Below are 26,059 nucleotides of genomic sequence, written 5' to 3' on the forward strand. Positions count from 1 at the left end.
AGAAAAATCAAAAGGTAAAGAACAGAAAAAATAGGTCAATCTTTACAAATATCTGTTCTGTTTGTTTCCTTAAATCTTAAGAGTCCTCGATTTTTAATACATTTCTGATCGAGCCAAAGGAAAAGAAAAAGGGGGGGAAAATGGGAGATCAATTAGCGAGAGGAGAAGATTTCGAGAAAAAGGCAGAGAAGAAGCTAAACAGCTGGGGATTGTTTGGCTCCAAATATGAAGACGCCGCCGATCTCTTTGATAAAGCTGCCAATTGCTTCAAGCTCGCCAAATCATGTACGCAAAAGCTTAATTCTTCAATCTTTTTTTTTTTATTATTATCATTATTACTATTATTATTAGTTTCTGTTTGTTTCTTGAGAAAATGCTGGATTAGAATAAAAAAATGAAAGTTTGGAGATCTTCTGTAATTGGCGATTGAGAAACCGCAATCCAAATGTTTTTGTAAAAGTTTTCTGTTTGTCGAGAAAATGATGGACAGAAAAAAGTTGTCAAGAAATAAAATATTCGAGATCTCGTGATTAATGTTGCTATCGATAAATCAAGATTTTTTACGCGATCAAATTTTTATATATATATATATTTTCTTAATTTTTAATTTTTTTTGTTATTAATTATTATTTTTTATTCAATATTTTAGTTGTTTTAATTCAGTTAGAAAATGTGAAATTCAGAGGTTTTTTCATGATCAGATTATTGAGTAACTACTTTATAATTCACTAGATATTCGAAATGTGTGATGGAAATTGATTTCTTGAAAAGCTGTAATCTTTAATCTCTTTATTGTTTTTCCAGGGGACAAAGCTGGATCAACTTATGTAAAGTTGGCAAATTGTCACTTGAAAGTAAGTACTTCAGGAGTAATAGCTTTCGGTTCTTAATAACCTACTGTTATGTAAGATTTAATTGGACTCTTTTGTTGGTTATTATATCTGTAGGTAGAAAGCAAACATGAAGCTGCTCAAGCTTATGTTGATGCTGCTCATTGCTATAAGAAAACAGCTACAAAGGGTAAGTGTGGAGTGCATAGTTTCTCTTCATGAGAATCGTTTGGGGTAGTTTTGGTTTTCTTACCCCCTGCCTTTTGTGGGATAAATATACAATTTACCGTACGGCAAGAAAGTATTTATTTTCTACTCCCCCCTGCAGAAGTTGGTTGAAGCATTGAGCATATCCATTTACTTGTTCTTACCTTTGATTAGGATCTAACTTGAATAACTGTTTGTTTCTATACAGAGGCTATATCTTGCTTGCAGCAGGCAGTAAACATGTTTTGTGATATTGGAAGGCTCAGCATGGCTGCAAGATATTATAAGGTATTATTCATACATCAATATGCAAATCTTTAAAGAAAGGAAAAAGAGAGAGAGTTGATCATTTACTAAAATTGCTTATACAGCATCAATTTAAGCTATAGTTTTACTTTTTCATTTGATTGATTGGGTGATGTTTCTTATATTTCCTCAATCTTCATTTCCAATGTTGCCAGTAGTGTTAAATGTTAAGCCTTCTAGGTTGTCATTTTATTGTTACTACTGTTTCCTCATATCCACCACCCAACTGTAAGGTCTTTGTATGAAAATGATGCAGTTATTCAAATACATGGGTGCCTCTTTTATGTGCAGGAAATTGCTGAATTATATGAGTCTGAACAGAACATTGAGCAGGCTATTGATTATTATGAAAAGGCAGCTGATTTCTTCCAAAATGAAGAAGTATCTACTTCTGCCAACCAGTGCAAGCAGAAAGTTGCACAATTTGCCGCTCAGATAGAACAGTAAGCATGCTAACTTCTTGGAAACATTGTTCTTGCAATGTCTAAGTGCTGTCTACTACTATGGATGGATTGTAATCATTATTGGTGTATTATTTTGCTAACACCTTTGCACAACACTCAAACACCCCCCCCCCCCCCCCTCTCTCCAAGTATAAAATTTGGGAAAATTATTGATAGTTCTGCTTTTGATATTTTTCCAGATACCAGAAAGCCATTGAGATCTATGAAGAGATAGCACGTCAGTCGCTTACCAATAACTTGCTGAAGTATGGAGTTAAAGGACATCTTCTTAATGCTGGCATTTGTCAACTCTGTAAAGGTGATGTTGTTGCAATCAGCAATGCATTAGAGCGATATCAGGTTGAATTTTGGCTCCTTTCGTAGCACCCTAACTTTTTACCTTAGTTTGGTTATATTGAACTTTTGTCTGCATTTGCTTTCTACAGGAACTGGATCCAACTTTTTCTGGAACACGAGAGTGTAAATTATTAGCTGTAAGTAATCATAAGGAAGCATTTTATTTCATTTTTATGATTTATATTTCTATCATTAAAGGGTTAATAGGATTATGTTTAGCTTTTTTGGTTGTGTAAAGATGCTTGATCAGTGGTGGCACTTTCACCATTTCTTTTATTTTTCCCTTTTTTTGTCCTTCATGTGGATGATATATCCAGTTACTGTCTTATCAAAAACTTGCTAACTATATAATTCATTTACTTTAAATGGGAGTAATTTTGAGAATCTGGTTTGAACTCTTTGTAATACAGATGTTAATGAGCTTATGCTTTATGTGACAGGACATTGCTTCTGCCATTGATGAGGAAGATGTCACGAAGTTTACAGATGTTGTCAAGGAATTTGATAGCATGACCCCATTGGTATGTCAATCTCCATTACAAATGCTGGTTGGGCGGTCTAGAACCCATTGGATTCTGGTTCTGTCCCCAGAAATTACGATTCTAATGTGCTTGCTGCTGTTTCCACAAAATGCTGTGCAGGATTCTTGGAAGACAACCCTTCTACTTCGGGTGAAGGAAAAGCTGAAAGCTAAGGAACTGGAGGAAGATGATCTTACCTAAAAAGAAGCTTCATGTGGCAACTACTGTCTTGTGTTTCTGTTCTTTTAATGGTGACTATTGCTTTGTATTATGGGTCTGTCCTGTTATACTCGTATACTCCCTTACAACAATTGGTTTACAAGAGATGTTACTACTTTGTTTGGCGTTTAATTTGAGAAACTATGCTGGTGATTGGGTGAAGATGAGTTTGTAATTGGAATACACTGCTGTGTTTTGCTTTTATGGACACCTCCAGTAGTTATCATTCATTGTGAGTGGAGGATGAAGTTGAAATAAGAGAGCTGGGTGATCCCTGGATTTTGGAAACGCCTTCTCATTCCCTTGTAACACTCGATGAAAGAGTTCATTCCTTGATCAAAATTATCTCAAGGGGTTGCAGCTATCCACAGCTTTCTTTGTATATGTGCAATCCAGTGACACCCTCTGTTTAGAACGCAAGCCACTCTAAGACCAACCTTGAATTTGTTTCAAGCTGAGAGGTCAATGGTTAGTTTGGAGGTCAGCTATAAGGATATCGAATCGGGTATTTTTAATTATTTGATCCGATTAAGTAAATATCTTATGATATTTTATTATCATAAAGGGTATAAGATGTGGTTTGATATGCCAGGATCAAAGAGACAAAGGAAGGCATTGAAGATCATGCTTCTGGTTAAGGCAGAGAAGCTAAAAGGTTCCTGAAAAGAGGCAAGAAAATGTCATGGAAATGTATTTGAACAGGAAGAGTGGCAAGCTAAGAGCTAGGGAAAGTACAGAAGCAGAACTGCATTACCATCTAACATAGTTTGAAAGATTAAAGGCAATCATAGCTTACAGTATGATACAAATTCAATCTGCAAAATCGTGGATCTCCTTTCCGAATGTGCAGCTTTAATTTCAAGTTAAAGCCTATAAACTCTTTCACTCAAGGAGATGGTATAAGAGAAGAGGAAGGAACTTGGTTCATAGTACATGCCACCCAAATATACAGAAACAGTAACAAATGTAGGTTATGCAGGGTGTTCAAATAGAACTTAATAAAAGTAAACAACCAGAGACTTTTTATCACACAATTGGATCTAAGCATGAATTTCTATCCAGATTGAGATTAATGAAAATATCATGTTAAAATACAATATAAGAATTCAAGCTGCAATGGGAGGATACATAGCTCTCTCTCTCTCTCTCTCTCTCTCTCTGAGAAAGCACAAACAGCTAATCCCCTCATCATGATTGATGATATACAAACCTAATATATCTAAAATGGTTTTTTCTTTCGTCCACTTAGTGAGATGCGTTTTAGCTCCTGCGAGCCCCTTTTTATTCCCCTGCAACATAAATATCCCACATTGTAATGGTTTCGGAAAGCTCAATAAGATGATGGCAGTGAAAAAAGTGTTCAAAAGACATACCTTTGGTACAAGTAAACAAAAATGTAGAAAAGTGGCAGCAGCATCAAAGTTAAAATGGATATAGAAACATAAAGAATACTTGTACGCTTCTGCACATATGAAACAGGATGATATGCACTTAATCAATGACACATATAACCAGGATAGTCATATAAACTTTTCCTATAAAAGTATATACAAGAAGAACTGTACTTATGGTTAATTGTTCATTCCAGTAAGTGTGCATGAGCATGAATTAGGAATAAAAAGTTAGAACAATTTAGGATAACAGCGAATTCTACCTTGGACCCTTTAGAGAAAGGCTTTGGACCTCCGGTGCACATGTGGGCGTCACAGAATTGTCGCAAGAAGAATTCTATGGATTCAGCAACATCAGAAAGCAATACACAGGTTGGAAAATGTGCAAACATAGAAAACAAATAGCACTTGTTATGGGAAGATGAATACCATGAAGACGGCCTGATAGAGGACCATTGCTGACAGGAAAACAACTATCAGCAAGACTCTGCACAGAAGTTTCAAAATAATGACACAAAGAACATCAGAATATATAATTTGCCTGACAAATCATTCAAAGGGCACCTCACACAGATGTTTATTCCTTTCAGCAGCTGCAGGATTGCATTTAGTCTTGCGGGGTGCGGAATCCGTGACAAGGTCACAATGCAATGCACCGCACAGGTCAGCCAGACACCTGCTCTGACTCTGGATTCAGCAAAAGCATGCCATAATTCAAATAGTCAGTTTGATTAAACTATGAATTATGCTCTGGGTGCTAATCTATCCAATTATAGCCCACATACCACATTCAGCAAATCGAAATGTCTGTTGTCAAAATGCTTATCCAGATACTTCTCTTCATAGAAATTCTTATTACAGTAGCCACATCGCCATTCATTTATATCTACATGGAGCTTGTGCTGTTCCTGATCTCTGTACAAATCATTGTCAGCGTGAAGCCTACATCCACTTGCAATTTTGTATCGCTCTTTCTCCACAAAGGGCATCAGATACTGCAAACAAACACTAAAGATTACTAGTTTCAGTGACCTATGCCAAGCAAAATATTCAGATGATAGTATCTTATAACTCTGACACACCACCCATTCAATACCTCCTCAATTATTTTCCATGCTGCCCTGCTCCTTTCTCTTGAACAATGTACAACATGAGCATTCCCCTGCTTTTGCTTAAAGGTTCTAAAAATCAATTTCACAATTTCACAAGCGTATGCACATCAGTTATGCATATAAAGGAAAAGAGAGAAGAAACATTATAACAATATCTCTTAAAAATCACTGAACAGCGCTAAGTTTAACGGCAGTAAATCCAACCATGTAATATAGAGCATGAAGAAATGCCACATTCTTCAGTTCATCTTAGTGGTTAAGTCTGTCATGATTGAAGAAACAAAAGGAACAAAGAGACAAGTAACCAAGATCAAAGCACATAACATTACCTTGCAGCTGCAGATTCTTTGTGACCCTGGGCAAACAACAAACTCAAAGAGTTCAAATTGAGTGAGAAATGATGGCAAGAATAACAAACAAATGAAAGCATAGCAATAGAAAAGCGCCATAAAATGGTTAGGCAACAAGAAATCAAATGATAAAGAGTATCAATGCAGTCCAAAACTCAAAACTTTTTAGTAAAACTAATATTAAAGACACAAATTTGAGATTTTCCAAATCAAGAAATCCCCCAAAAATTAACCCTTTAGTTGAATTCACTAACCAGTCAGTTAAACATACAATTTCCGTCATTTACATCAACTTAATCATCATTTTCGATCCGGGTTTTCTTTGAAAGCAACAAATTTGATTAACAAAAGAAGAAACGTTACAAGGAAAAGCTATGATACCTGGTTTTCTTGAAGAGGGGAAGCAGAGGAAGAAATTGATGGGATTTGAAGACAGATTGATAAGCAAAGAAACAAGAAAACGACCCGTTTTGACCACTTTCCCATTTTTCAAATTTCAGTTTGGAATCTCTGCATTGGATGAAGATTCCTTATTTTGCTTTCGAAATCTGGCAAAACTAGAAGGAAAACCCAAAAATAAAAAAACCAAAAAGGCCGCTTCTTCGGTGTGGAAGACCGAGTTTGCTCGTGGAAGTAGCAAATCCGCCACATTTACCCGCCACCGCTACCCAATTGGAAGGTGCCACGCTAAGGCCACCATGTCCTTCCTTTCTGGCACAAAAAATTACCGTTCTTAATTTTTTCACTAGATATGTACCTAAATTAATAAATCATTGAGACAATGAAATAAATGCTATAGTCAAACGTTGGTACTATAACTCAAGATTAAGTTCAATTTTCGTTTTTTTTTTCAATTTTTTGATAAAACTAATTAAGAATAAAAAGAAAGAAGAGATTTCAAATTTGGGTTTGGATTTTGATTTTCAAATTTGGGTCTTAACTTTAAATTAATGTCAATTTTGTTTTTCAAGTTCTCTTACTAAAAGAAAAGAAAAACGAGAGTGAAATCTGACAAATATAGTAAAAGAGGGAGAGAAGACAACTTCTTGATCAGTGAAACTGCCACTAGTTACTTCCTACTTGGTACTTTGTCGTGTGACATTGATTTCTTTCATGAACGACAACAACTTCCTGTCGTTTTATGTTGATTTTCAACTTTCCCATGAGTGAGGCGGCTACCACTTGTGTTAAGACAGAGAGAAAGATGTTAAATCCAGATTTATCATTTCTTTTCAATAGATTAAACATCAAAGAATCTTTCCATTTTTTAAATTAAATAATGTAAGGCCACAAAACTATCTAAATTTTTAATAGCATTTCTTTGCCACCATCTCCTGTTCATAGAGCTACTATAAAATGTAGAAGCTTTCAACATTTTGACTTCATGCAATCTGTTCACTCTCTTCAAATTCAGATCTCTTAGAAACTACCCATTTTCCATCGGGCCTTGAAATTCAACTTCCGATGGCCAAATTCTTAGCTTTCATGATGCTGCTGAGTTTCTGGGGTAGCTTCATTTCGGGTCAAAACCCGGGTCTTGAGGCTCGATATAGGATCCACACTCTGTTCTCTGTGGAATGCCAGAACTACTTTGATTGGCAAACGGTTGGATTCATGCACAGCTTCAAGAAGGCCCAGCAACCCGGGCCAGTGACCCGATTATTGAGCTGTACGGAAGAGGAGAAGAAGAAATATAGAGGGATGGATTTGGCTCCTACTCTCGAAGTTCCCTCTATGAGTAGACATCCAAAAACTGGTGACTGGTAAAGTTTCTGCCTTGTTTTTATCTGTTCTTTTTTAACTCTTTCTTGGATTTGAAGTTCTTCTCTCTTTGGTTAATTTGGGATTTTGATTACCCGCTTGTTTTTTATGTAAATTGTTGATGATGGAGTTTTTTGTCTAATATCAATGTATTTGATCTAAAACTATCATAATTCAAATGAGGTATACTTCCTTGAACTTTTAACTCTCGTTTTTGGTTAAAGTTCTGTTCTTGGATTTATCAAGTTTGTCAATTGTTTTGTAATTGTTGTTATCAACTCAAATAAATTAGTCAGAAAGGTTTATTTTATTTGGGTTTGGCCCAATGAATGTACTTCTCTTGCTTTCAACATTTTGATGCACCAAGATTAGAGGTTTCTCTTTGTTCTCAATGGTTGGAAGTTTAGTTGTTATTCTTTAGTTAATTTTTGCTTTTCTTTTCTTATTTCAAATTAAAACAAGTTATTGCCTTATGATAGAATGTTCGTTAATTTCGTTTTCCCATGTTTAAAGGTTCAAGAATGATGAGCATCTTCCATTTTCTTGCTTACTGCCCATTCCTTCTGGCACATAGCCTTCTGACGTTTCCTTTCTGATTAAATTTTCTCTTTGTACAGTAATAGAGTGCATTATAGCTTCCATCGTGTTTTTGTTTTTCACATGATTGGTTTCTAGGAAGCTTTTACACTATTTTCAGTACAACTCTTTGACATCATAGGAGTTTGGAAGAACCTCTCGGTGGAGTAACAGAAATTTTCTTGATTCTGCAGGTACCCTGCAATTAACAAACCTGCTGGAATTGTCCACTGGCTAAAACATAGTAAAGATGCACAGAATGTTGACTGGGTTGTGATTTTGGATGCAGACATGATCCTCCGAGGTCCAATTATACCTTGGGAACTTGGGGCAGAGAAAGGCAGGCCTGTTGCTGCTTATTATGGGTACTAACCTTTCATTATATATTCAAATTATGCCATTACTGAAACTGAGGATTCTACTTGGGACACTGCTTCAACATTCAGTATTTGGGAACATTTTTTTGGTTCAGTAATATCATATGCCAAAAAGTAGATATTGAAAAGACAAATATTTATTTTTGTGCGTTTTGTTGCTAGCTGTAGTTGTATCTTGCTGATTTTCTGTGTTCATTTTCAAATTTTCATTTAGATATTCATAAAAATTTGGTACTACAGGTACTTGGTAGGATGTGATAACATTCTGGCTAAATTGCACACAAATCACCCAGAACTTTGTGAAAAGGTTGGTGGGCTTTTAGCCATGCACATAGATGATCTTCGAGTTCTAGCACCTTTGTGGCTTTTCAAGACTGAAGAAGTACGTGAGGACAGGGCTCACTGGGCAACCAACATAACTGGTGACATCTATGGGAAAGGCTGGATTAGTGAGATGTATGGTTACTCATTTGGTGCAGCAGAAGTACGTTATATTGTTTATATTATCCTAGCATAAAAAGAATAGAAAACTTTTTTGTCCTTCATCCCTGCTGTGCGTGATATTTTTATATTCATCTTCTTGTTTTGGTCATATTCTTTGATTTTCAGGCTGGACTTAGGCACAAGATTAATGATGACTTGATGATCTACCCAGGCTATACTCCGCGGCCAGGTGTTGAGCCTATTCTTCTTCATTATGGCTTGCCAATTAGAGTGGGAAACTGGTCTTTCAGTAAATTAGATCACCATGAAGATAGTATTGTTTATGACTGCGGGCGACTCTTTCCTGAACCTCCTTATCCTAGAGAAGTAAGTTAACTTCTAAATTTGGAGGAATGAATTGTTGATTCTGGTAGAAAATTTGTCTGCAGTAAGAGGCCTGCTTAAATGCTTATTTATTTTCCATGTAATGCATTTTTCTCTTACTACAAAAGAAAATTGAAGCATGCTATTTGTTTTATTAATGAACTAAACATCATGTTTATAACCTAATTGTTCATATCAACTGTTGTATTCCTAATAACAAATTGCATGTAAGACTGGTGTTATAGTGGAAACTTAGTATATCCTTTCCCTATGCAGGTGAAATCAATGGAATCTGATCCAAATAAAAGGCATGGCCTATTTTTGAGTATAGAGTGTATCAATACTATGAATGAGGGTCTTCTTATACATCATGCCAGACATGGATGCCCAAAGCCAAAGTGGTCAAAATATCTAAGCTTTCTGAAAAGCAAAACTTTTGCAGAACTAACTCAGCCAAAGCTTCTTACTCCTAGTAGGGTACAAACTGAGGTGGCCGAGGAGGGGAAAGGAATTGATGAACCCATAAGACCATATCCAAAAATTCACACCCTATTTTCTACAGAATGTACTCCTTATTTTGATTGGCAGACTGTAGGACTCATGCACAGTTTCCGCCTCAGTGGCCAGCCTGGAAATATCACACGTCTCCTCAGCTGTACAGATGAAGACTTAAAGCAATACAAAGGCCATGACCTGGCGCCTACCCATTATGTACCTTCAATGAGCCTCCATCCACTAACAGGCGACTGGTAATTCTACATCTATTATTATTTTCTTTCACTCCAGATAGTAGAATCCTTAGTTGCTAGAACTACTTATCTCCTCATGTACTGTGATTACTGGCGTTTGCTCGGCTACAGTATTTTTGGTTAACAACAGGCTGTTTATTGGCATTTGTAGCTATACTTTTGGCAGTAGGAATAATCTTCTTTAGGTTGCCTCTTGCAAAATTGTTCTTATTTGATAATTCTCCTTGCTCAAGTTCTACTTGGAACTAGTATTATGTCTTATTAATTTGGAAATGACCTTCCTCTTGATCATAGGATTATGTATTCTGTTAAGCTTTGAGATCCTGTGTGACGGATACGGAGTTTATATGTCATTTTCCATATTTTGAGGACCAACCTGCTTTTAAGTTGGTCCACTGGAATATCCCATTGTTAATGCCTGTTTCGTTTTACATATTACCTGTACTTGGTTGACAACAGCCTGGTGAAGTGGTTGAACTCTCTAACAGCTAAGGGCAAGTGTACTGGTTCTATCTTGAGAGTGACAACCTAATGCAGAAATGGGTACTGGTTTATGTTTTTTGAATATGGCATATTAGTTAGGTAATATAAAGTTTAATTTGTGAACTGTAAACCACCCTAGACCCTCTAAAATCAAGCAAGAGATTAACCAAATGTTTAGAGGACCAACCTTCATGAAGTAGAAGGCAGAGAATAAACTCTTGTTGTTGCATGTTCCATGTCAGGTATCCAGCAATTAATAAGCCAGCTGCTGTTCTTCATTGGCTCAATCATGTAAACACTGATGCAGAGTACATAGTTATTCTTGATGCTGACATGATCTTGAGAGGCCCAATTACACCATGGGAGTTCAAAGCGGCACGTGGCCGACCAGTTTCAACCCCTTATGAGTAAGATGAGGAGAACAAGGATTAATGTCTTTACTCAAATTCTTTATAGAGTACTCTTTGTGCATGCATATTATCCCCCTCCTCCCCACCCAAACTCTTTCTCCTCCTTCTCTATTTTCCATGTGTTTATACCTGCTTACTTAGTTTATGGCTATGCATGATAGATACCTTATTGGCTGTGACAATGAGCTTGCAAAACTTCATACTCGCCATCCTGAGGCTTGCGACAAAGTTGGAGGTGTTATTATCATGCATATTGATGATCTCCGGGAATTTGCACTGCTATGGTTGCTTAAAACTGAGGAGGTCCGAGCAGACAAAGCTCATTATGCAACAAACATCACTGGAGATATATATGAATCTGGGTGGATCAGTGAAATGTACGGTTATTCATTTGGTGCGGCAGAGGTATTTTCTTTGAGTCAAGTTCTTAGGAAATAGATTGTAATTTATGTCTTATAAAATCCTGGTCACGAGATTGTGGAGTAAAGACAATAGCATGCTTTGAGGAATTGCTTTATGTTTGAGTTTATTATTAATGGTATTTTGACTATAACAAATTCCTGTATGGAAACACTTTATTTACTGCTCCAGATAGTCTTACCTAGTAATTATTTTCATAATTATTGTTCAATGAGGTCTGTTCCAGTGAATATTTATTTAGAATTTTGTTGTAACAGATTAAATAATGTCTCTTATGTTCCTCTCCTCTTATCATGCAGTTGAAGTTACGGCACCATATAAGCAGCAAGATATTAATATACCCTGGATATGTTCCTGAACCTGGTGTCAAGTACAGAGTTTTCCACTATGGTTTGGAATTTAATGTTGGGAATTGGAGCTTTGATAAGGCGAACTGGAGAGATACTGATGTGGTGAATAGATGTTGGGCCACGTTCCCAGACCCACCTGATCCTTCAACAGTTGAACAAACTGATGAGAACTTACGTCAGCGAGACCTGCTTAGCATTGAATGTGCAAAAAAGCTGAATGAAGCATTGCTTTTGCATCACAAGAGAAGAAACTGCCCTGACCCTACTGCCCTATCCACTTCAGAATTGGATACAACTAAGGATATCACACATTCAAGGAAATTTGGTACATTTGCTGGGAATGATGATATAAAAAGCAATCCAGTTCCCAGAAATCACTCACAGGAATCATCTTTACCTAGAGTCAGAGATGGGCTCTTTAGTACTTTAAGGTTCTGGATCATTCTTTTATGGGTGTTTTCTGGCTTGGGTTTTATGTTAGTCATGTTAGTGGTGTTTTCTGGTTATAAAGGTAAGGGATCATCAAAAAGTAAAAGTAACAAAAACAGGAGAAGATCTTATACAGGGTTCTTAAATATGAACGAGCGCAGTCGCAAGTCTGAGGTATCTTTGTAACATCAAGTTTCTTGTAGAGAAGACAAATACATATTTTATATAGGCTGGGGCAAGCCTGAGCATAATAAAGAGATCCGAGACAAACATGGTTAAGTGAATCTCAATAACATAGTTGGAGTTTAGAAGACTTTCTTATTGCAGTGGGAAAATACAAGGTTTCAGTGGTTCTTCTAACTGGAAGGTGGGATCATAGATTGACATTGTAATTCTTGTTTCCATATACTTTGGTTTCAAAGCTCCTACCAAGAAGACCACCTTGACATGCTATTTTGGTCAAAATTTGGTTCTGGAAATGTATGATATTACCCTTTTGAGTTTATTTTCTGCTTCCAAGCTTTTGCGTGTTGAAATGCTATGACCTTTGTTTTCGGATGTTGTACAAAAAAAGAAATAGAAAGCTTAGGAAGCAAAAGAAATATTCGCCTTGATCTTTGCTTACTTATAACTATTTTTCCTGCTGGTTCAAGATGTTCACTTCAATAATTCTTTCTTTAAAACTGACTGATATTTCAATCATCATCTTCTCAGTGGCTTAGAAGTTTTAACTTGGTAATCCTGTTGGACCATAGCCCTTTTGGGCACACAGGCCTTACAAAGGCTTTTATATGGCCCTTTTGGGCATATTTCGCATACTTGTATGATTCCATTGTTTTCTTTAATTATTACTAGACGGTAACAGGAAAAAAACCCATTGATACAAATACTACAACTATCGTAGATGAACCCCATTTTCCAATGAAATGGATGCTTAAAGTAATTTAGTACTAGTTACTTATATTTTAGTCTTACCACCTTCCTGATAGCTAGAGTATATCTACTCCTTGGTGTACATAGATCTACTATACTTATATGAAGTGCAAGAATGATGACATTCAGGTTAAAGTCTCGTGGGGATTTAGACTGGTAGATGAAAGAAAAACTTGCAAGAATTCCCAGTAATCCAATTCCAAAAGCTTGACATGCCCAACCCAACATAGGTTTTGTTACTTAACACTGATGTTGCAACTACTGGTTGTTCAACATGGAACATCCATGAAATCTAACCACCCCCAATTTTTGGCTAAGCTCTTATAGTTTGGGTGGAAATAATGCCAAAACCTGCCTGTCTAATGGTCCCAAATTAGATCCTGGAAAAGCATGGCTGTCTCTTTGCTTCAAAAATCAACCACAGAAAATGAACTCCATATCCAAGACCAAGCAGGGTTTGTCCAAATTAAAAACTGCCCAATTGTCTGGGCTCTTTAAAGTTTCAAACCATATGGACGTTAAAGGGATTTTTCATTGATTTCAACAAGTGGGTCCCAAGATGAAGCTGAAAAATGGGTTGCAGCTCCTCTAAACATGGAAGTTGGCCCCACTTTAGACAATAATAAAAGATTGCTCTGCACCTCTATCTTTTATATGGCCTACTTTATTCCAGCTAGTGCTTTTTCATTTTGAATTTCAAATTTAAATGGGGTTTTTTCCTTGCTTTCTAGTTTAGAGAAAGAGCACATGGAATATTATATACAGATAGAATAATTGCTAAAGGTTTGGATGATTTGGGGTTTGAAACATTTGCAAAGACATGGGAGAATCAGCTTGTCTCATGCAACCATTTTCTTACACTGCAGGGATTCCAAATGAAGCCAAGGAGGTCAGTTCATGCATATGCATTTAGAGATCTTAGTACTCATGTCTTTGTCTTTCATGAAAGTCTATAATAGATTTGGATGCTAATAATTCATTGGAACCATTAAAGGTTCTTCCTGTATTGGTCCTACTCCTACTTCCATAATAATTCAAACCCAGCAAAGTTGTGTTGAAATTGCACACCAAAGCTTCAAATTTTGGATGATATTTGACAAGTTAATTTTCAGAGTTCTGTTAAGTTTCCTTCTTTCTGGTTACTTGAGTTTTAACTTGTTTCCATTTTGAAAATGGCTATAATTCTGAGAAAGTGGTTGAGCTAGGACTTCGAGTTTGAAATTTGTACCATGAGAAACTACAGAAAGTTAGAAACTTTTTCTGGTTACAGGGGAACCCAGTTCACGCTCTTGGGCAGTCAATATCTTTTGGTCGATTTATGTCTGATTCCTTGGCTTGGGAGAAATGGTCAACATTTTCTCATAACAAATATGTGGAAGAGGCTGAGAGATACTCTAGGCCTGGATCAGTTGCACAGAAGAAAGCTTTCTTTGAAGCTCATTACAAGTCACTTGCGGCTAGGAAAGCAGCAGCCTTGCTTGAGCAAGCTAATGCAGCAGCAAACAGTGCTAAAGAAAGTGAAGTTGAAAATGGGATTCATGATATTACAACCCAAGGTTCAGAAATGACGAAGTCAAACTCCCAAATACCAGTCCTTGACCAAGAAGTCAAGGCACCAAGCACAAAAGCTGGTTCTATTCATGATGGTAAAGAGAATAATTCAGATTTTGTCAAGTTTGAAAGCGGCAAGATGGAAGGAGATGATTCAGTCGCTGAACACCATGTTCTTTTGGAAAATTATATGAAGAATGAATCTATTGAAAGGAAAGCGAGTGTTGATAAGGCTGAAATTAGAGATGTGGAGCTTAGGGAAACAACCCAAGTGGAGAATTGTGTGAAAGTTGACCAGCCAAGACAGCTTAGGGAGATTATAGAATTGGAGCTCAGTGAAGGAAGCCAGATGGAGAAACCTCTACTTAAGGTAACAAGTTCATCTTTACCCCATGATTTGGCTTTGATTTCAAATTTCGATGTCCTTGTGTTTACATTGCTGTTACTGTGATGCAGAGTTCCAATACCAGTCAAGATGAATTTGACGTGACAAGCAAGAAGAAACCAACACATTCTTCCTCCAAGGTGTCAGCTTATGCTAGAACATCCAAAGTGCCATCTTCACCTGCTAAATTCACAGCTCCCACTCGTCCCAACAAGGGAAATAATCTCACCCCAATGGCCAAGAAGTCTGCAATGGACATTTCAGATAGAAAGAGATCAACTCCAAAATCAAGCCACAAGTCTATCAATTTCACCCCTGCCAAAGAATTCAGTAAAATAACTTCCACAATTATCCGGAAGATCGATGGTTCAAGAATTGCTTCAAATTCTAAATCATCTAAAGAATGTGCAACACCTTTAAGGACTCCAAACACGGTGCCCTTTTCCTCTGCCACTTTACTATTGTGTTCCGCCACTCCATTTTCCTAATTGATCTTCCAACTTAGCAGTTCTTGTCATGGATGCTAAATTAAATTTTCATTCATATACTGCAGGCTTCTGTGAGTGGAAGACCAAAACAACCCTCAGCTACCCCTTGGTCCGAAAACAGAAGGTATCTAATGCTCATCTAAGAAAATATGCTAGTTATTCAAACTAGAAAACTTTTGGAACATTCAACCTCACACATCCTTTGTCATATGTATGCATTACAGCGCTAGAACACCCGTCAACTCCTCAGCCAGTGTGAGCAAAACAGCTCGTGGGAAATGGAACTTTCTTCCTACAGAGTAAGGAACTTCCTTTTCCGAGACTACTGTAAATTGTTGTGAAACATTAGGTTATCATGATTTTCTGGTGATTTTCTGGATAAATTAAAAGAACTAAAGCATCCTAGTCAATTTAACTAACTAGGAAACCTTGAAAGCTAGTAATCAAACGCTAATATACTGTCCTATGTATTCATTGTGGTGGCACGTGCAACTCAAAAGGGACTTGAAGTCCTGATTTTTGTCTTTTCATGCCAGTTGTTCAAAGTTTTTGAGTGCCTGCAGAAACAAATCGCAGTCCCCTGGTATATTTGCATCTTTCAGTTTGAGGACTGAAGAGAGAGCTGCAAGAAGAAAACAGGTAAGGCTCCACATTACCACCTGCTTTATATTTACTATGTTATATGATCTACTTCAAGGGACCATATTAATTGTGGATCTGAGATGAATATATACATTCACTCACTCCACCATTGCCTCCATCTTTTTTCAGAGGCTTGAAGAGAAATTCAATGTTAGTCAGGGACAAAATATGCAGCAGCAAACAACACTCAAGGTTGCTTCTTAATCCTGAGCATCCTTTTAGGTTTTGTAGGATCAAATCATACCAATTCATATTCTATGGAGCATATCTCAGCTAAGTAGGTTACTATTATCCTCCTCATACATTTGCAGGAAAAAGCAGAAACAGAACTCAAGAAACTACGTCAAAGCTTTTGCTTCAAGGCTAGACCATTGCCAGATTTTTATAAAGAAAGAAGAACACCAAAAGATCAAATGCACAAGGTATACAAGCAAGTTCTCTTAACTTGTTGAAAAATGATTCTATAATGACCTCTTAGTAATTTAAAAACCATCAATGATAACTTCAAGTTAGAAACTATAATTCTATGTTATTATTGCATAACTAAGTTCTTCCTATTTTCTTGCTCCTCTTCCTGTTCACAGGTTCCATTGACACAACCAGAATCACCTGCCCTGGGAAGAAAATCCACTCCCAGCAAGGCAAGCACTGCCCAAAGCAAAAACTCTCTTCCTCATCAGAAGTCTTTGATTAAGAACACTTGCTTCAAGCAGGTCCCAGAAAAGAAAAATCAAGTTTCAGTTCGTTCTCTCACTTCACGAGTTCCACCGCTGGCTCATGGGAATACAACTCCAAATATCCAGCATGCTTAAGATTACAACATAGTAAAATTCTGTATGTCAGTTGTATGAAGTCCAAATTGCTTTTCAAAACGAATGCTGGATGCTTACAATTGAATGAAAAGGAGGCTGTACCCAAAGGGAAATTTCCTCAGGAATGGAAATTTTCCCATCAGAAAAATTTATTTCCAAAAATCTTAGCAACTTCATGTTCATATGCAACATTTCTTTCTGTAATTAGTAGCACTATTTAATAAAATACTGTAAAAAAATCTTGTTGTGCCTTGAAACAAGTTATGGAGCACCGTGACACTTGGGGAAGGGTAAGGGCTTGAAAGAAACAAGCCTACCTTGAAAGAAATTATGTATACCCATTCAAGAATTTGCAGCAGTTTTAGGGCATTCAAAAACCTGAAGCAGGTTTTGGAATATGGAGTTTGTATCATGTCAAAGGGAATTCATCTGATCGATCTCATGGAAATTAAGTATGCCAGGATTATTCAGCAAAACCCAAACGTTACCCTTGGTTAGGCTAAGCTGTTGCCAAACAGCATAAAACAAAAACAGTATTGAAAACCAGGTAAATTATCACTTATGGCATAATACCATATGAGAGAAAAAGAGTTAAATCAAATCAGAATATCATACTTTTATTTTTCTCTGATAATACAAATCAAAGAAGGTATTAGCAAGGATTTTAAAAGTATAAACGCAAAATTCGTCAACATACAGCTCTTTCATTGCATGAAAAATTTTACAAAGAAAATTGAAATTGCTCATCATCAACAGATACAGAAGCCAGAGAGAACTGAAACTTTTTCCAACCGCTATTTATAGTCCTCCCATGTAGCACAAGCAAAAAAGAACATCCAAGATTACACTCTTGCATCTCTTGTCCACCTCTTTAAGATGTATTGGCTTGGAAGCAACCTGATATTCCTGTAATCTAGCACTTTTAATGCATGACTACATAACACTCCCATGAACTCATATTTCATACAACTGCAGAAAACTGTATTATCAGCCAAGTTATAACTTACTGCATACTCTCTTGGCTGTCCATATGTGCTTACTTTATACTCAAATGCTGTTTCACTCTTGATGCATTGATTAACAACATAATTCAGACACACTTCGTATTCTTGTTGAAACAATTCAAATATCCTTGGTGTGTAGGCATCTCTTGCATGCTTCAAGAGAATCACATCCCCCATTAGTCTTGGCATATTTTGGTTCATATCATAATTAGCTTCCAACTCTTTGTAGTGCCAATCATTCACCACTTTCCCAAGATGCTTGAGAAGTGAAAGCACATCAGACTCAGGCTTTAAGTATTTCTTTAGATTAACTATAAAACTTTCGTGCAGTAGCACGGAGTTTATGTCAGCACAAAAGATGTGCCTTTTGTATGCTATGGCCCATTGCTCTCTGGTTTCAAAAATCTTGTTCAACCACTCAATCTCCCAAAGATCATGTACATCCAGCATAATGTTCCATGCAGCAATGAAGTCTTCTTCCTCCTCGTGATTGAAAAAGCAGCTGCTTAAGTCATTCACAAAAGATTGTCCTACAAATTTGTGACTGAGTTGTTTGAGTGCACTTTGGTAAACATGCCAAACAGACATTCGCTGATGTATTTCTGGAAATATAGAATTAACTGCTTCAGACACAACAGCATCTTGATCAGTGAGAATTGTCTTTGGATTCTTGCCAGACATTGCCTCTAAAAACTTCTGGAACAGCCATTTGAAAGAATCAACAGTATCATCATATAAAAGTGCAGCACCAAAGATGACCATTTGCTTATGATGGTTCACCCCAAGGAAGGGTGAAAACAGACGACAGTCTTTGTTTAGCATGTAGGTTGTATCAAAGCAAAGTACATCACCAAAGTCACTATAGTCCATGATCATCTTTGCATCAGCCCAAAATATATTAGCTATTTGATTTTCAGCATCAAGTTGTATGGCATAGAAAAAAGATGGATTTTTAACTTTCCTACTTTGAAAATATTGCTGTATCCTCTCCGCTTCTCCTTCTCTCATATCTCTAGTACGTTTGGAAGATAATTTACTTCTGTGATCACTTGGATCATATCCATGATCAACGCAATCTCTGATTGAGTTACACGATACTTCATATGCTGATTTAGCTTGTACCTTATAGCTCTCCAATGCATTGCCTTCAACAATTTGGGCTACAGCCAACCGCTTTTGTGATCGTAACATCCAAACCCGACACGCTGCAACAAGCTCATGATTGTGTTTTCCCTCAAAATGAGTGACACGGTATTTACCATCAGGTTGACGAGAAATGACCAGTTGTGCCAAACAACCAATTCTTGTTTCTTTTCGAGGTCTCTTTACATTCAAATCCCTTTTATCCTTCTGCCGAAAACCTTCTCTAAAACAAGTAAACCGCCTGGATGCCACAGCACCATCTATCTTACTCCTATTCACATAATCTTTTCGAACACTGAAACCAACTCGTCCTGCATATGTATTGTAAAATTCATATGCGTGATCTTCTGATTCGAACCCCATTCCAAGCTTTGGTACCCCATCCATCCCAGAACTACTAGCTATGTCAGATTCAACTGCTTGAGCAAAGGTTAATCTCTTCTGTGATGGTAATAGATGAGCTGTTGATGGGTTTACAAACTCATGGTTGTGTTTTGTTTCGAAATGACTTACACGAAACTTTCCATTAGGTTGCCGTGCAATAGTCATATGAGCCAAGCAACCAGTTCTCATCTCTTGCCGGGGCTTCCTTACATTCACATTATGCCTGCTAGGCCTATAACCTTGTCTGTAACAAGTGTACCTTCTGGATACAATGGCTCCATTTACTCGACTTTTATTCACAAAATCTTTCCTAATACTAAAGCCCTCCAACACAGCATATCTACTATAACACTTGTATGCATGCTCTTCTGATTCAAACTCCATTCCAACTGCTGGAACCACAAATATATCATCTTCATCTTTTACAGAAACTCTGGCTTCTAACACATCAACAGATAGAGCATTTGGACTCTGAGAATCCTGCTCACCGTCAACATCAATCTCACACTTGTTCACTGCAGGAACTTGTGCAGTCTGGCATTCATCCCCATTAATTTCCACCTCACTCTTGTCCACAGAAGAAGCATTTGGGCTTTGACTATCACTCTCACTTTCAGTAACTTCCTGACTCTTTTCCACAGAGCAAGCTTCCAAGCTTTGACACTCTTGACCCACATCAACATCCACCTGGTATGATTCTTGAAGGTCATTTTGGATGTCCAAAGTCTGTCCTTGAGTTAAAATGTCAGGGTCACTACTATCCATTCACCTTCACCTGATAAGGGGGATAGGAAAGAGTGGGAAGAACATGCAGCAGCAAACGGAAAAGAAAAAGTATAGCATCAAAAAACAAGAATTTCTACAAAAACCAGTTTTTTCATGATTAAATTAAAACAAATTTACACATGTTCAAGATAGAATTCAACAGATTTTAATTTCTATTGAAACCTCCCAACAAGTAAGTTGAATTAATTAACATACAATAGCCCTCATCAATGAAGATATCAAAAGCTACAGTTCAACATACTACCTTGAAGAAAGAAACACAATTCCATAACAACGGAGACAAGCTAGCATCTACATATATACATGCATACATATAGCTTCTACATACAAAATTCTATAACATACTATCTTCAAGAAATACAATTGATAGCAATGGAAACCAGCTAGTTGCATGCATAAATACATACATGCAGGGACGCGAACACATGCCACACACAAATACATACATACATACTTACAAACACAGAGCCATACATGCATGCATACATATATAAATACATAATGATAAGAAAAAATGAAGCATATGTCATTTTATCTACATACCCAATTTAAAGCACATTGAACTTGTTTTAAAACGAGTTTATAAAACCAATAAAAAGGAAAGAAAAGAACCCAGAAACATGAGCAAATTGTAATGCAAAATTACTCAAAAGTTCTCAGCAAGATGCTACAAATCCCAGAAATGATAAGAAAAAACAGATCTAAATATTAAAATTACTCAATTAAATTCAAAAATCTCCAACAAAAACCTAAACTTTATCATCAAATGTTACTTGAGTTCTAAAAACAAAGAGAGAAAAGAAGGAAATTTGGATTATTCTAATTCAGAAAAATCCCAACTTCAATATCAAGGAGAGCGGCAGGGGAAGGGGAAATTACAGTGAAGATAAAGTGCAAAACAGAGTGACAAGCCGGCGGGAGATCAACGGTCGGGATTTTCCGATAGTCAGGAGAAATGGCGGGAGAGATTATGAAGTTAAAAAAGAGAGCTTTGCAACAGAAAGAGAGAGAAGAATTGGAAGAATTGTAGAGATTTAGGGCTTTTTTTTTTTTTGCGGGGTGCAATTCTTACGACCCGTTCGGTTACTGGAATAATAGTACGCTAAAGGAAAGTAAACACTGCACCGAAATGAAGGAGAAAATGGTTCCACGTGGCAGCTTTTGTTATGTGGATTCCTTTGATTGGTCAATTGAATTGTGCTTATTTTCATGCATAATACTCGAATAAGTTTTTTAATTATTTAAAAATGTTTAAATAAAATTTTTTTATTATGTTTTAATTAAGTTTTTATATTTTTATTTTAAATTAAAATAAATTTTTATAATTAATAATTGACTAAATATTATCATTAGTCAAAATATTTTTTATTATTTTATATCTACCTGACATTAATATGATGTTGATATAAAAGATAAAAAACATCACATAATCATATTATCATATCAAACTAATATATCACATTATGATCAATTATAATATTTAGCATATCACATTATTATTAATTATAATATGTTAATATGTCACATCAATATCATGTAATATAAAATAATAAATAATATTTTAATTAAATCAATTGTTAGTAATAAAAATTTATTTGATTTAAAATAAAAATATAAAGACTTCGATTGAATACAATAAAAATATAAATACTTATATGAATTTTATTAAATAATTTAGGAGTTTTTGTTTTTTTATATTATGTCTTAAAAATATTTAAAAATCATAATGTAAAATTTATCAAAAAATAATAATAGAAATAATCTAAACATTTATGCTTCTTTAAGGAATCATGGTTTGATTTTTCTTTTTAAAAAGAATTTAAACGACCTTTTGTAACTTTAAAAAGATAAAATAATTTGGTTTCAATTTTACCTAAATAAGAAATTTCTCTTTGAGATCTATAATTCAAATTTAACTCCACTCTTATTTGAAATACTCAATAATTTTGATTGCTTCTTCCGCCTGTAAATATTTGTCTCTTTTTTACTTTTACAAAAATTAAAATAAAAACTTTCATTTGATGTATTTTGTATTAAAATTTTTAAAAATTACTATATAAATATTAAGTAAAAAAATATGAGAAATAATTTTGTCATATAAAAAAATAAGAGTATTAGGTACTTAAATAGAAAAAAGGATTTTATTTTAAAAGCATAATATTTTCAAAAGTCGTTGAAATATTCTAAAAAATTTAAATACACTCTTTTTTTTTATTGTGTTCGATTAAGTTTTTATATTACTTTTTAAAAAAATAAATTTTTATATTTTTATTTTAAATAAGTGTTGTCAGTCAAAATGTCATTATCTTTTTATGTTTTATAGTACTTATGTAATATGTTAACATATCATAATAAAAGGAGACATGGCTTGCTTACATGACATGATGACATGACCACATAGGTATAAATTGATAAGTTGTATTTTGATTGACGACAATTAGTCAACTATTAATTATAAAAATCTATTTGATAGAAAATAAAAATTAAAAAACTTGATTAGATATTTATTTTATTCTTTTAGATAATATTAAAATTTTTTAATTATTATATCTAAAACTCAAATAATAAAATAAAGTCCAAAGGAGGAAAAGATCGAAAGAGTAGTTTATTTTCTTGATAAAATTGAAATTTATAACTAAAACAAGAAAAAAAATAGGTTTATTAAGGTATGGGTTGCAATAAATAAGAGAAATTCTAACTCGCACGCACCAATAAACTTTATCAAATGAAACTTTTATTCCCTTTTTCTATTATTCTTCCAAATCCATGCCCTATGAATAAGAAGTGATAAGGCTTAAATGAACTTGAACATTCACATGGCTGTGAATACAAGGAAGCCATTGATAATAAATTATGGCCGCTAAGTTACAACCTTACACAAATATTAAAACCAATAATATATTTGACATTTTGGGTACAACATGTGAAATTGACCGTGAAATTTATCCGACCAAACACCAACCTTCTTCTTCCAAATCTTGATCCAAAACAAATTTCACTTCATCATCGTCGACATAATCGCCTTTATTTTTGTCATCATCATTAACAATATTTTCTTCGATCTCACCTTCTTTTTCTATTTCTTGGAAACCATCGAGATCACATCTATTATCATCATCATAATCATCATCATCATTGTCATTATCATAGTCATAATCATGATCATTATCTTCTATGTAATCATCATTACCTTCATAATCTTCATAGTCATCGTCCAAGTGGTCCAAAATCCTTGTGGCAGAAAACCCTGATAAGTTCAAACCAGGCCGCCCATCAACAACCCTCCAAGTTTTCAACCTATAGTCTGTGACCATATCATCACTGGACCTTAACTTGTGACTACCCTTGGTCTTGTCCTTGGACTTACAAGCCGGGTGCATGTGACACCCTAGGCACCGTGGCCTACCACACCGTCCGGTAAACTTGGAATGGTTAGTAGGCCTCACGGCCACCTTGGTGAACAATCCGGCAGTCGGGGGCGAATCGAAACGTTGAACGAACCGGGGTCCTGGTCTCGGATTCCACGGAGCTGGGAGGATCCGGTAGGTCCTAACCATACCATGTTGGCGACCTTCCCTCTTCATTTTTGGCAAGAAAGTGAATGTGGGCTAAAGAAATGATAATTGGTGATGAGGATAAGGTAAGGAAGCATTTGTTTTGTGACCCATTTTATATGCTTTGATTAGAGGTACAAGCTTGGGAAGCAAGAAGTTTGATTGGTCATAGTACGTGTAGGCCAAGGATAGCAATAATGCTGAGTGACAGCTAATATAAGATTAAACAAATTGAAGCAATTGGCCAACAAGGAACTTTCTCCCAACTAATAACTAGATTTGGTTACATTCTTAGACTAAGATTGATAGCGAAGAAGGACCAGATTCAAGAATGGAGGGCCAATAAGGATTATTTCTGGTGACAAATTGTTGGTTAAAATTTGATTGAATAACAATAACAAATTTAAAATAAAAAAACCCTTTCCTATCAATAAGATTGAATATAATCATTATATTATTTTATAGTTTGATTAATATCAATATTGATGGTTATCCAAGTAAAACATAATTGATGGTCCCTTTTCTCCTCTTTTTAAACATAAAAAGATATAATTTCTCAATTTTTAAATATTTTTATTAAATAAAAAGATTGTTAAGTATTTTTATGACGGTTTTGTTTTATATATATATATATATATATATGTATGTTTGTATGGAGAAGTACTTGTTTAGAAAGTAGATTAAGAACCTGTTTGGTCTAATTTTTTTATAGTTTAAAAGTTATTATGAAGCTTTTATGAAAAATAATAGCTTTTAAAATTAAGATGAAGTTGTTTGGTAAATTTTTTTTTATAAGTTTTTTTTTATAAGTTATAGTTTTGGTTAAAATTATCGTAAAGGGTATATACTTTTTTGAAAGAGTTATATTGTAATTATTTTTAACAGATGAAGATATTTTTAAAATAAAAATAAAATTTTTTTTATATTTTTTGAAAGAGTTATTGTAATTATTTTTCTTTTACCAAAGTTCTTTTTTTAAAAATTTTATTTTTAAAAAAATTATTTTTAAAATTTTTTTTCAAAATTTATGTTTAACTTTATTTTTATTTTTAAAAGATAAATAAATTAAAAAAAAAAACCAAACAAGCACCAAGTGCAAGCAAAATTTGAAGATATTTTTAATCGTATTAATAAAAAAATTATATATTATTTCAAATTATAAGCATTCCTATGTGGAAATTTTAAAATTAAATTTCTATAGGCATTTGTCAACTTAAGAAAGTCCTTTTCTCGGTCTTTGTTTGTTTCTAAAGAAAGAAAAAAAGGTAAGAAAAAGAAAATAGAGATAAACTTCTTCGTCAACATCTTATGGTCATACCCATATTCTTGCTTTCATGGAGGAAGAAAGTTCCATTAATGGAATCTCTTTCTTCAATGAAAAAAAATTTACAATTACAGTTCTCTCAGCAAACACCAACCTTCGTCTTCCTCGCTTTGGTCCAACATGAACCCTACTTCACAAAAACTCATAGCATCATCATCGTCATACTCATAATTATTGTCAATTTTGTGAGTATCATCAACATATTCTTCGATCTCAACTCCTCTCCCGTCTTCTTTCTCATGTAAAGACCAAAAATTCGCCAAAAAATCATCATCGTCATCATCGAGACCATACGGACCGCCATCATCATAGTCATCATCATCATAATTTAGATGATCATCGATCTCATCATCTTCATTACCGCCAAACAAATGTTCCAAAATCCCCGTCGCAGAAAACCCGGAAAAATTCAAACCGGGTCGCCTGTCCACGACCCGCCAAGTAATCAACCTAGGGTTGACGACCATAGTGCTTGTCCTAAGCTTTTGAGTACCCTTGGTCTTGTCCTTGGACTTACTAACCGGATTCAAGTGACACTCAAGACATTGCGGCCTACCACATTTTACTGTAAACTTGGAGTGGTTGCCGGGCTTGGATGGCAGATTGGAAAATAATCCAGCAGTCGAGGGCGAGTCTAGTCTTTGAACGACTCGGGTCTCGGGTAGGATCCGATAGGTCCTAACCGTACCATGTTGGCGAGCCTCCCCCTTCATTTTTGGCCCGAAAATGTTGTAGGCTGAATGAATGATGAAGTATGGTAAATGGGGCTGCTTATTTTTCGTGTTTGTAAATGTCTTTATAGAGCGTAGAATCAGGAGCATAGGCTTGGGAAGCAAGGAATTTTGTCTGGTCGTGTGCCTTGTCGGCCAAGGAGTTACTTTAGGCTGACCGACGACTCACTTTTGTGCACAGCACTATTGACTCTTTTTTTTCTGCTTTCAAGAGTTAGATTGTT

At 35.4% G+C, this 26,059-nt stretch overlaps 7 protein-coding genes across 9 annotated transcripts; 3 read left to right on the top strand and 4 right to left on the bottom strand.

Moving 5' to 3' along the window:
• The first annotated feature begins 6 nt into the window (after nt 1-6).
• Nucleotides 7-3,171, top strand: ALPHA-SNAP2 (alpha-soluble NSF attachment protein 2). Its single transcript, XM_021443549.2, has 9 exons — nt 7-285; nt 805-854; nt 948-1,020; nt 1,246-1,325; nt 1,635-1,786; nt 1,987-2,146; nt 2,233-2,280; nt 2,584-2,664; nt 2,785-3,171. Exons 1-9 carry the CDS (start codon nt 141-143, stop codon nt 2,863-2,865), a joined length of 870 nt encoding a protein of 289 aa, XP_021299224.1. The 5' UTR covers nt 7-140; the 3' UTR covers nt 2,866-3,171.
• A 753-nt stretch (nt 3,172-3,924) lies between these two features.
• Nucleotides 3,925-6,450, bottom strand: LOC110427910 (zinc finger (C2H2 type) family protein). Its single transcript, XM_021443550.2, has 9 exons — nt 6,118-6,450; nt 5,716-5,741; nt 5,371-5,455; nt 5,060-5,269; nt 4,839-4,961; nt 4,704-4,761; nt 4,538-4,611; nt 4,257-4,345; nt 3,925-4,172 (listed from the first exon to the last, which is right to left on the bottom strand). The coding sequence occupies exons 1-9, from the start codon at nt 6,220-6,222 to the stop codon at nt 4,103-4,105; spliced, it is 840 nt and encodes a 279-aa protein (XP_021299225.1). The 5' UTR covers nt 6,223-6,450; the 3' UTR covers nt 3,925-4,102.
• A 506-nt stretch (nt 6,451-6,956) lies between these two features.
• On the top strand, nt 6,957-12,729 carry LOC110427919 (peptidyl serine alpha-galactosyltransferase). The gene is made up of 8 exons (XM_021443561.2): nt 6,957-7,499; nt 8,268-8,438; nt 8,691-8,934; nt 9,060-9,260; nt 9,534-10,006; nt 10,732-10,896; nt 11,061-11,304; nt 11,619-12,729. The coding sequence occupies exons 1-8, from the start codon at nt 7,201-7,203 to the stop codon at nt 12,282-12,284; spliced, it is 2,463 nt and encodes an 820-aa protein (XP_021299236.1). The 5' UTR covers nt 6,957-7,200; the 3' UTR covers nt 12,285-12,729.
• Nucleotides 12,730-13,711: 982 nt separating this feature from the next.
• Nucleotides 13,712-17,196, top strand: LOC110427775 (protein WVD2-like 7). Of its 2 annotated transcripts, none has more exons than XM_021443373.2 (9): nt 13,712-13,920; nt 14,302-14,952; nt 15,039-15,401; nt 15,521-15,579; nt 15,680-15,754; nt 16,019-16,094; nt 16,227-16,289; nt 16,409-16,519; nt 16,682-17,196. In XM_021443373.2, the coding sequence occupies exons 1-9, from the start codon at nt 13,852-13,854 to the stop codon at nt 16,907-16,909; spliced, it is 1,695 nt and encodes a 564-aa protein (XP_021299048.1). In that variant the 5' UTR covers nt 13,712-13,851; the 3' UTR covers nt 16,910-17,196. The 2 variants fall into 2 exon arrangements, with proteins under 2 accessions (XP_021299048.1, XP_021299047.1); XM_021443372.2 differs by having other exon boundaries at nt 15,992-16,094; nt 16,682-17,195.
• A 358-nt stretch (nt 17,197-17,554) lies between these two features.
• Nucleotides 17,555-21,271, bottom strand: LOC110427972 (protein FAR1-RELATED SEQUENCE 5-like). The gene is made up of 2 exons (XM_021443638.2): nt 21,106-21,271; nt 17,555-20,215 (listed from the first exon to the last, which is right to left on the bottom strand). Exon 2 carries the CDS (start codon nt 20,203-20,205, stop codon nt 17,752-17,754), a length of 2,454 nt encoding a protein of 817 aa, XP_021299313.1. The 5' UTR covers nt 20,206-20,215; nt 21,106-21,271; the 3' UTR covers nt 17,555-17,751.
• A 1,672-nt stretch (nt 21,272-22,943) lies between these two features.
• LOC110427864 (uncharacterized) lies at nt 22,944-23,893 on the bottom strand. 2 transcript variants are annotated; one of them, XM_089785551.1, is made up of 2 exons: nt 23,417-23,893; nt 23,111-23,331 (listed from the first exon to the last, which is right to left on the bottom strand). In XM_089785551.1, exons 1-2 carry the CDS (start codon nt 23,808-23,810, stop codon nt 23,303-23,305), a joined length of 423 nt encoding a protein of 140 aa, XP_089641677.1. In that variant the 5' UTR covers nt 23,811-23,893; the 3' UTR covers nt 23,111-23,302. The 2 variants fall into 2 exon arrangements, with proteins under 2 accessions (XP_021299168.1, XP_089641677.1); XM_021443493.2 differs by having other exon boundaries at nt 22,944-23,882.
• Nucleotides 23,894-24,965: 1,072 nt separating this feature from the next.
• On the bottom strand, nt 24,966-25,889 carry LOC110427902 (uncharacterized). The gene has a single exon (XM_021443542.2). The coding sequence runs from the start codon at nt 25,815-25,817 to the stop codon at nt 25,173-25,175; it is 645 nt and encodes a 214-aa protein (XP_021299217.1). The 5' UTR covers nt 25,818-25,889; the 3' UTR covers nt 24,966-25,172.
• Nucleotides 25,890-26,059: the final 170 nt, after the last annotated feature.

Source organism: Theobroma umbraticum, unplaced genomic scaffold, assembly GCF_002168275.2.
Source record: "Theobroma umbraticum cultivar Fairchild unplaced genomic scaffold, ASM216827v3 scaffold_239.0, whole genome shotgun sequence".
NCBI classification, from domain to species: Eukaryota; Viridiplantae; Streptophyta; class Magnoliopsida; order Malvales; family Malvaceae; genus Theobroma; species Theobroma umbraticum.

Bases quoted from the DNA above. Each gene is read 5' to 3' on its own strand.
- ALPHA-SNAP2 (XM_021443549.2), top strand. From the start codon at position 141: ATGGGAGATCAATTAGCGAGAGGAGAAGATTTCGAGAAAAAGGCAGAG. The intron at 2,147-2,232 runs GTTGAATTTTGG...TGCTTTCTACAG, and splicing joins ATGCATTAGAGCGATATCAG to GAACTGGATCCAACTTTTTC. The intron at 2,665-2,784 runs GTATGTCAATCT...AATGCTGTGCAG, and splicing joins TTGATAGCATGACCCCATTG to GATTCTTGGAAGACAACCCT.
- LOC110427910 (XM_021443550.2), bottom strand. From the start codon at position 6,222: ATGGGAAAGTGGTCAAAACGGGTCGTTTTCTTGTTTCTTTGCTTATCA. The intron at 4,346-4,537 runs GTAGAATTCGCT...TCATATGTGCAG, and splicing joins CTTTCTCTAAAGGGTCCAAG to AAGCGTACAAGTATTCTTTA. The intron at 4,173-4,256 runs GTATGTCTTTTG...TTTATGTTGCAG, and splicing joins TTTGTTTACTTGTACCAAAG to GGGAATAAAAAGGGGCTCGC.
- LOC110427919 (XM_021443561.2), top strand. From the start codon at position 7,201: ATGGCCAAATTCTTAGCTTTCATGATGCTGCTGAGTTTCTGGGGTAGC. The intron at 8,439-8,690 runs GTACTAACCTTT...TTGGTACTACAG, and splicing joins CCTGTTGCTGCTTATTATGG to GTACTTGGTAGGATGTGATA. The intron at 10,897-11,060 runs GTAAGATGAGGA...TATGCATGATAG, and splicing joins CCAGTTTCAACCCCTTATGA to ATACCTTATTGGCTGTGACA.
- LOC110427775 (XM_021443372.2), top strand. From the start codon at position 13,852: ATGGGAGAATCAGCTTGTCTCATGCAACCATTTTCTTACACTGCAGGG. The intron at 13,921-14,301 runs GTCAGTTCATGC...TTCTGGTTACAG, and splicing joins TTCCAAATGAAGCCAAGGAG to GGGAACCCAGTTCACGCTCT. The intron at 14,953-15,038 runs GTAACAAGTTCA...ACTGTGATGCAG, and splicing joins TGGAGAAACCTCTACTTAAG to AGTTCCAATACCAGTCAAGA.
- LOC110427972 (XM_021443638.2), bottom strand. From the start codon at position 20,205: ATGGATAGTAGTGACCCTGACATTTTAACTCAAGGACAGACTTTGGAC.
- LOC110427864 (XM_021443493.2), bottom strand. From the start codon at position 23,810: ATGAAGAGGGAAGGTCGCCAACATGGTATGGTTAGGACCTACCGGATC.
- LOC110427902 (XM_021443542.2), bottom strand. From the start codon at position 25,817: ATGAAGGGGGAGGCTCGCCAACATGGTACGGTTAGGACCTATCGGATC.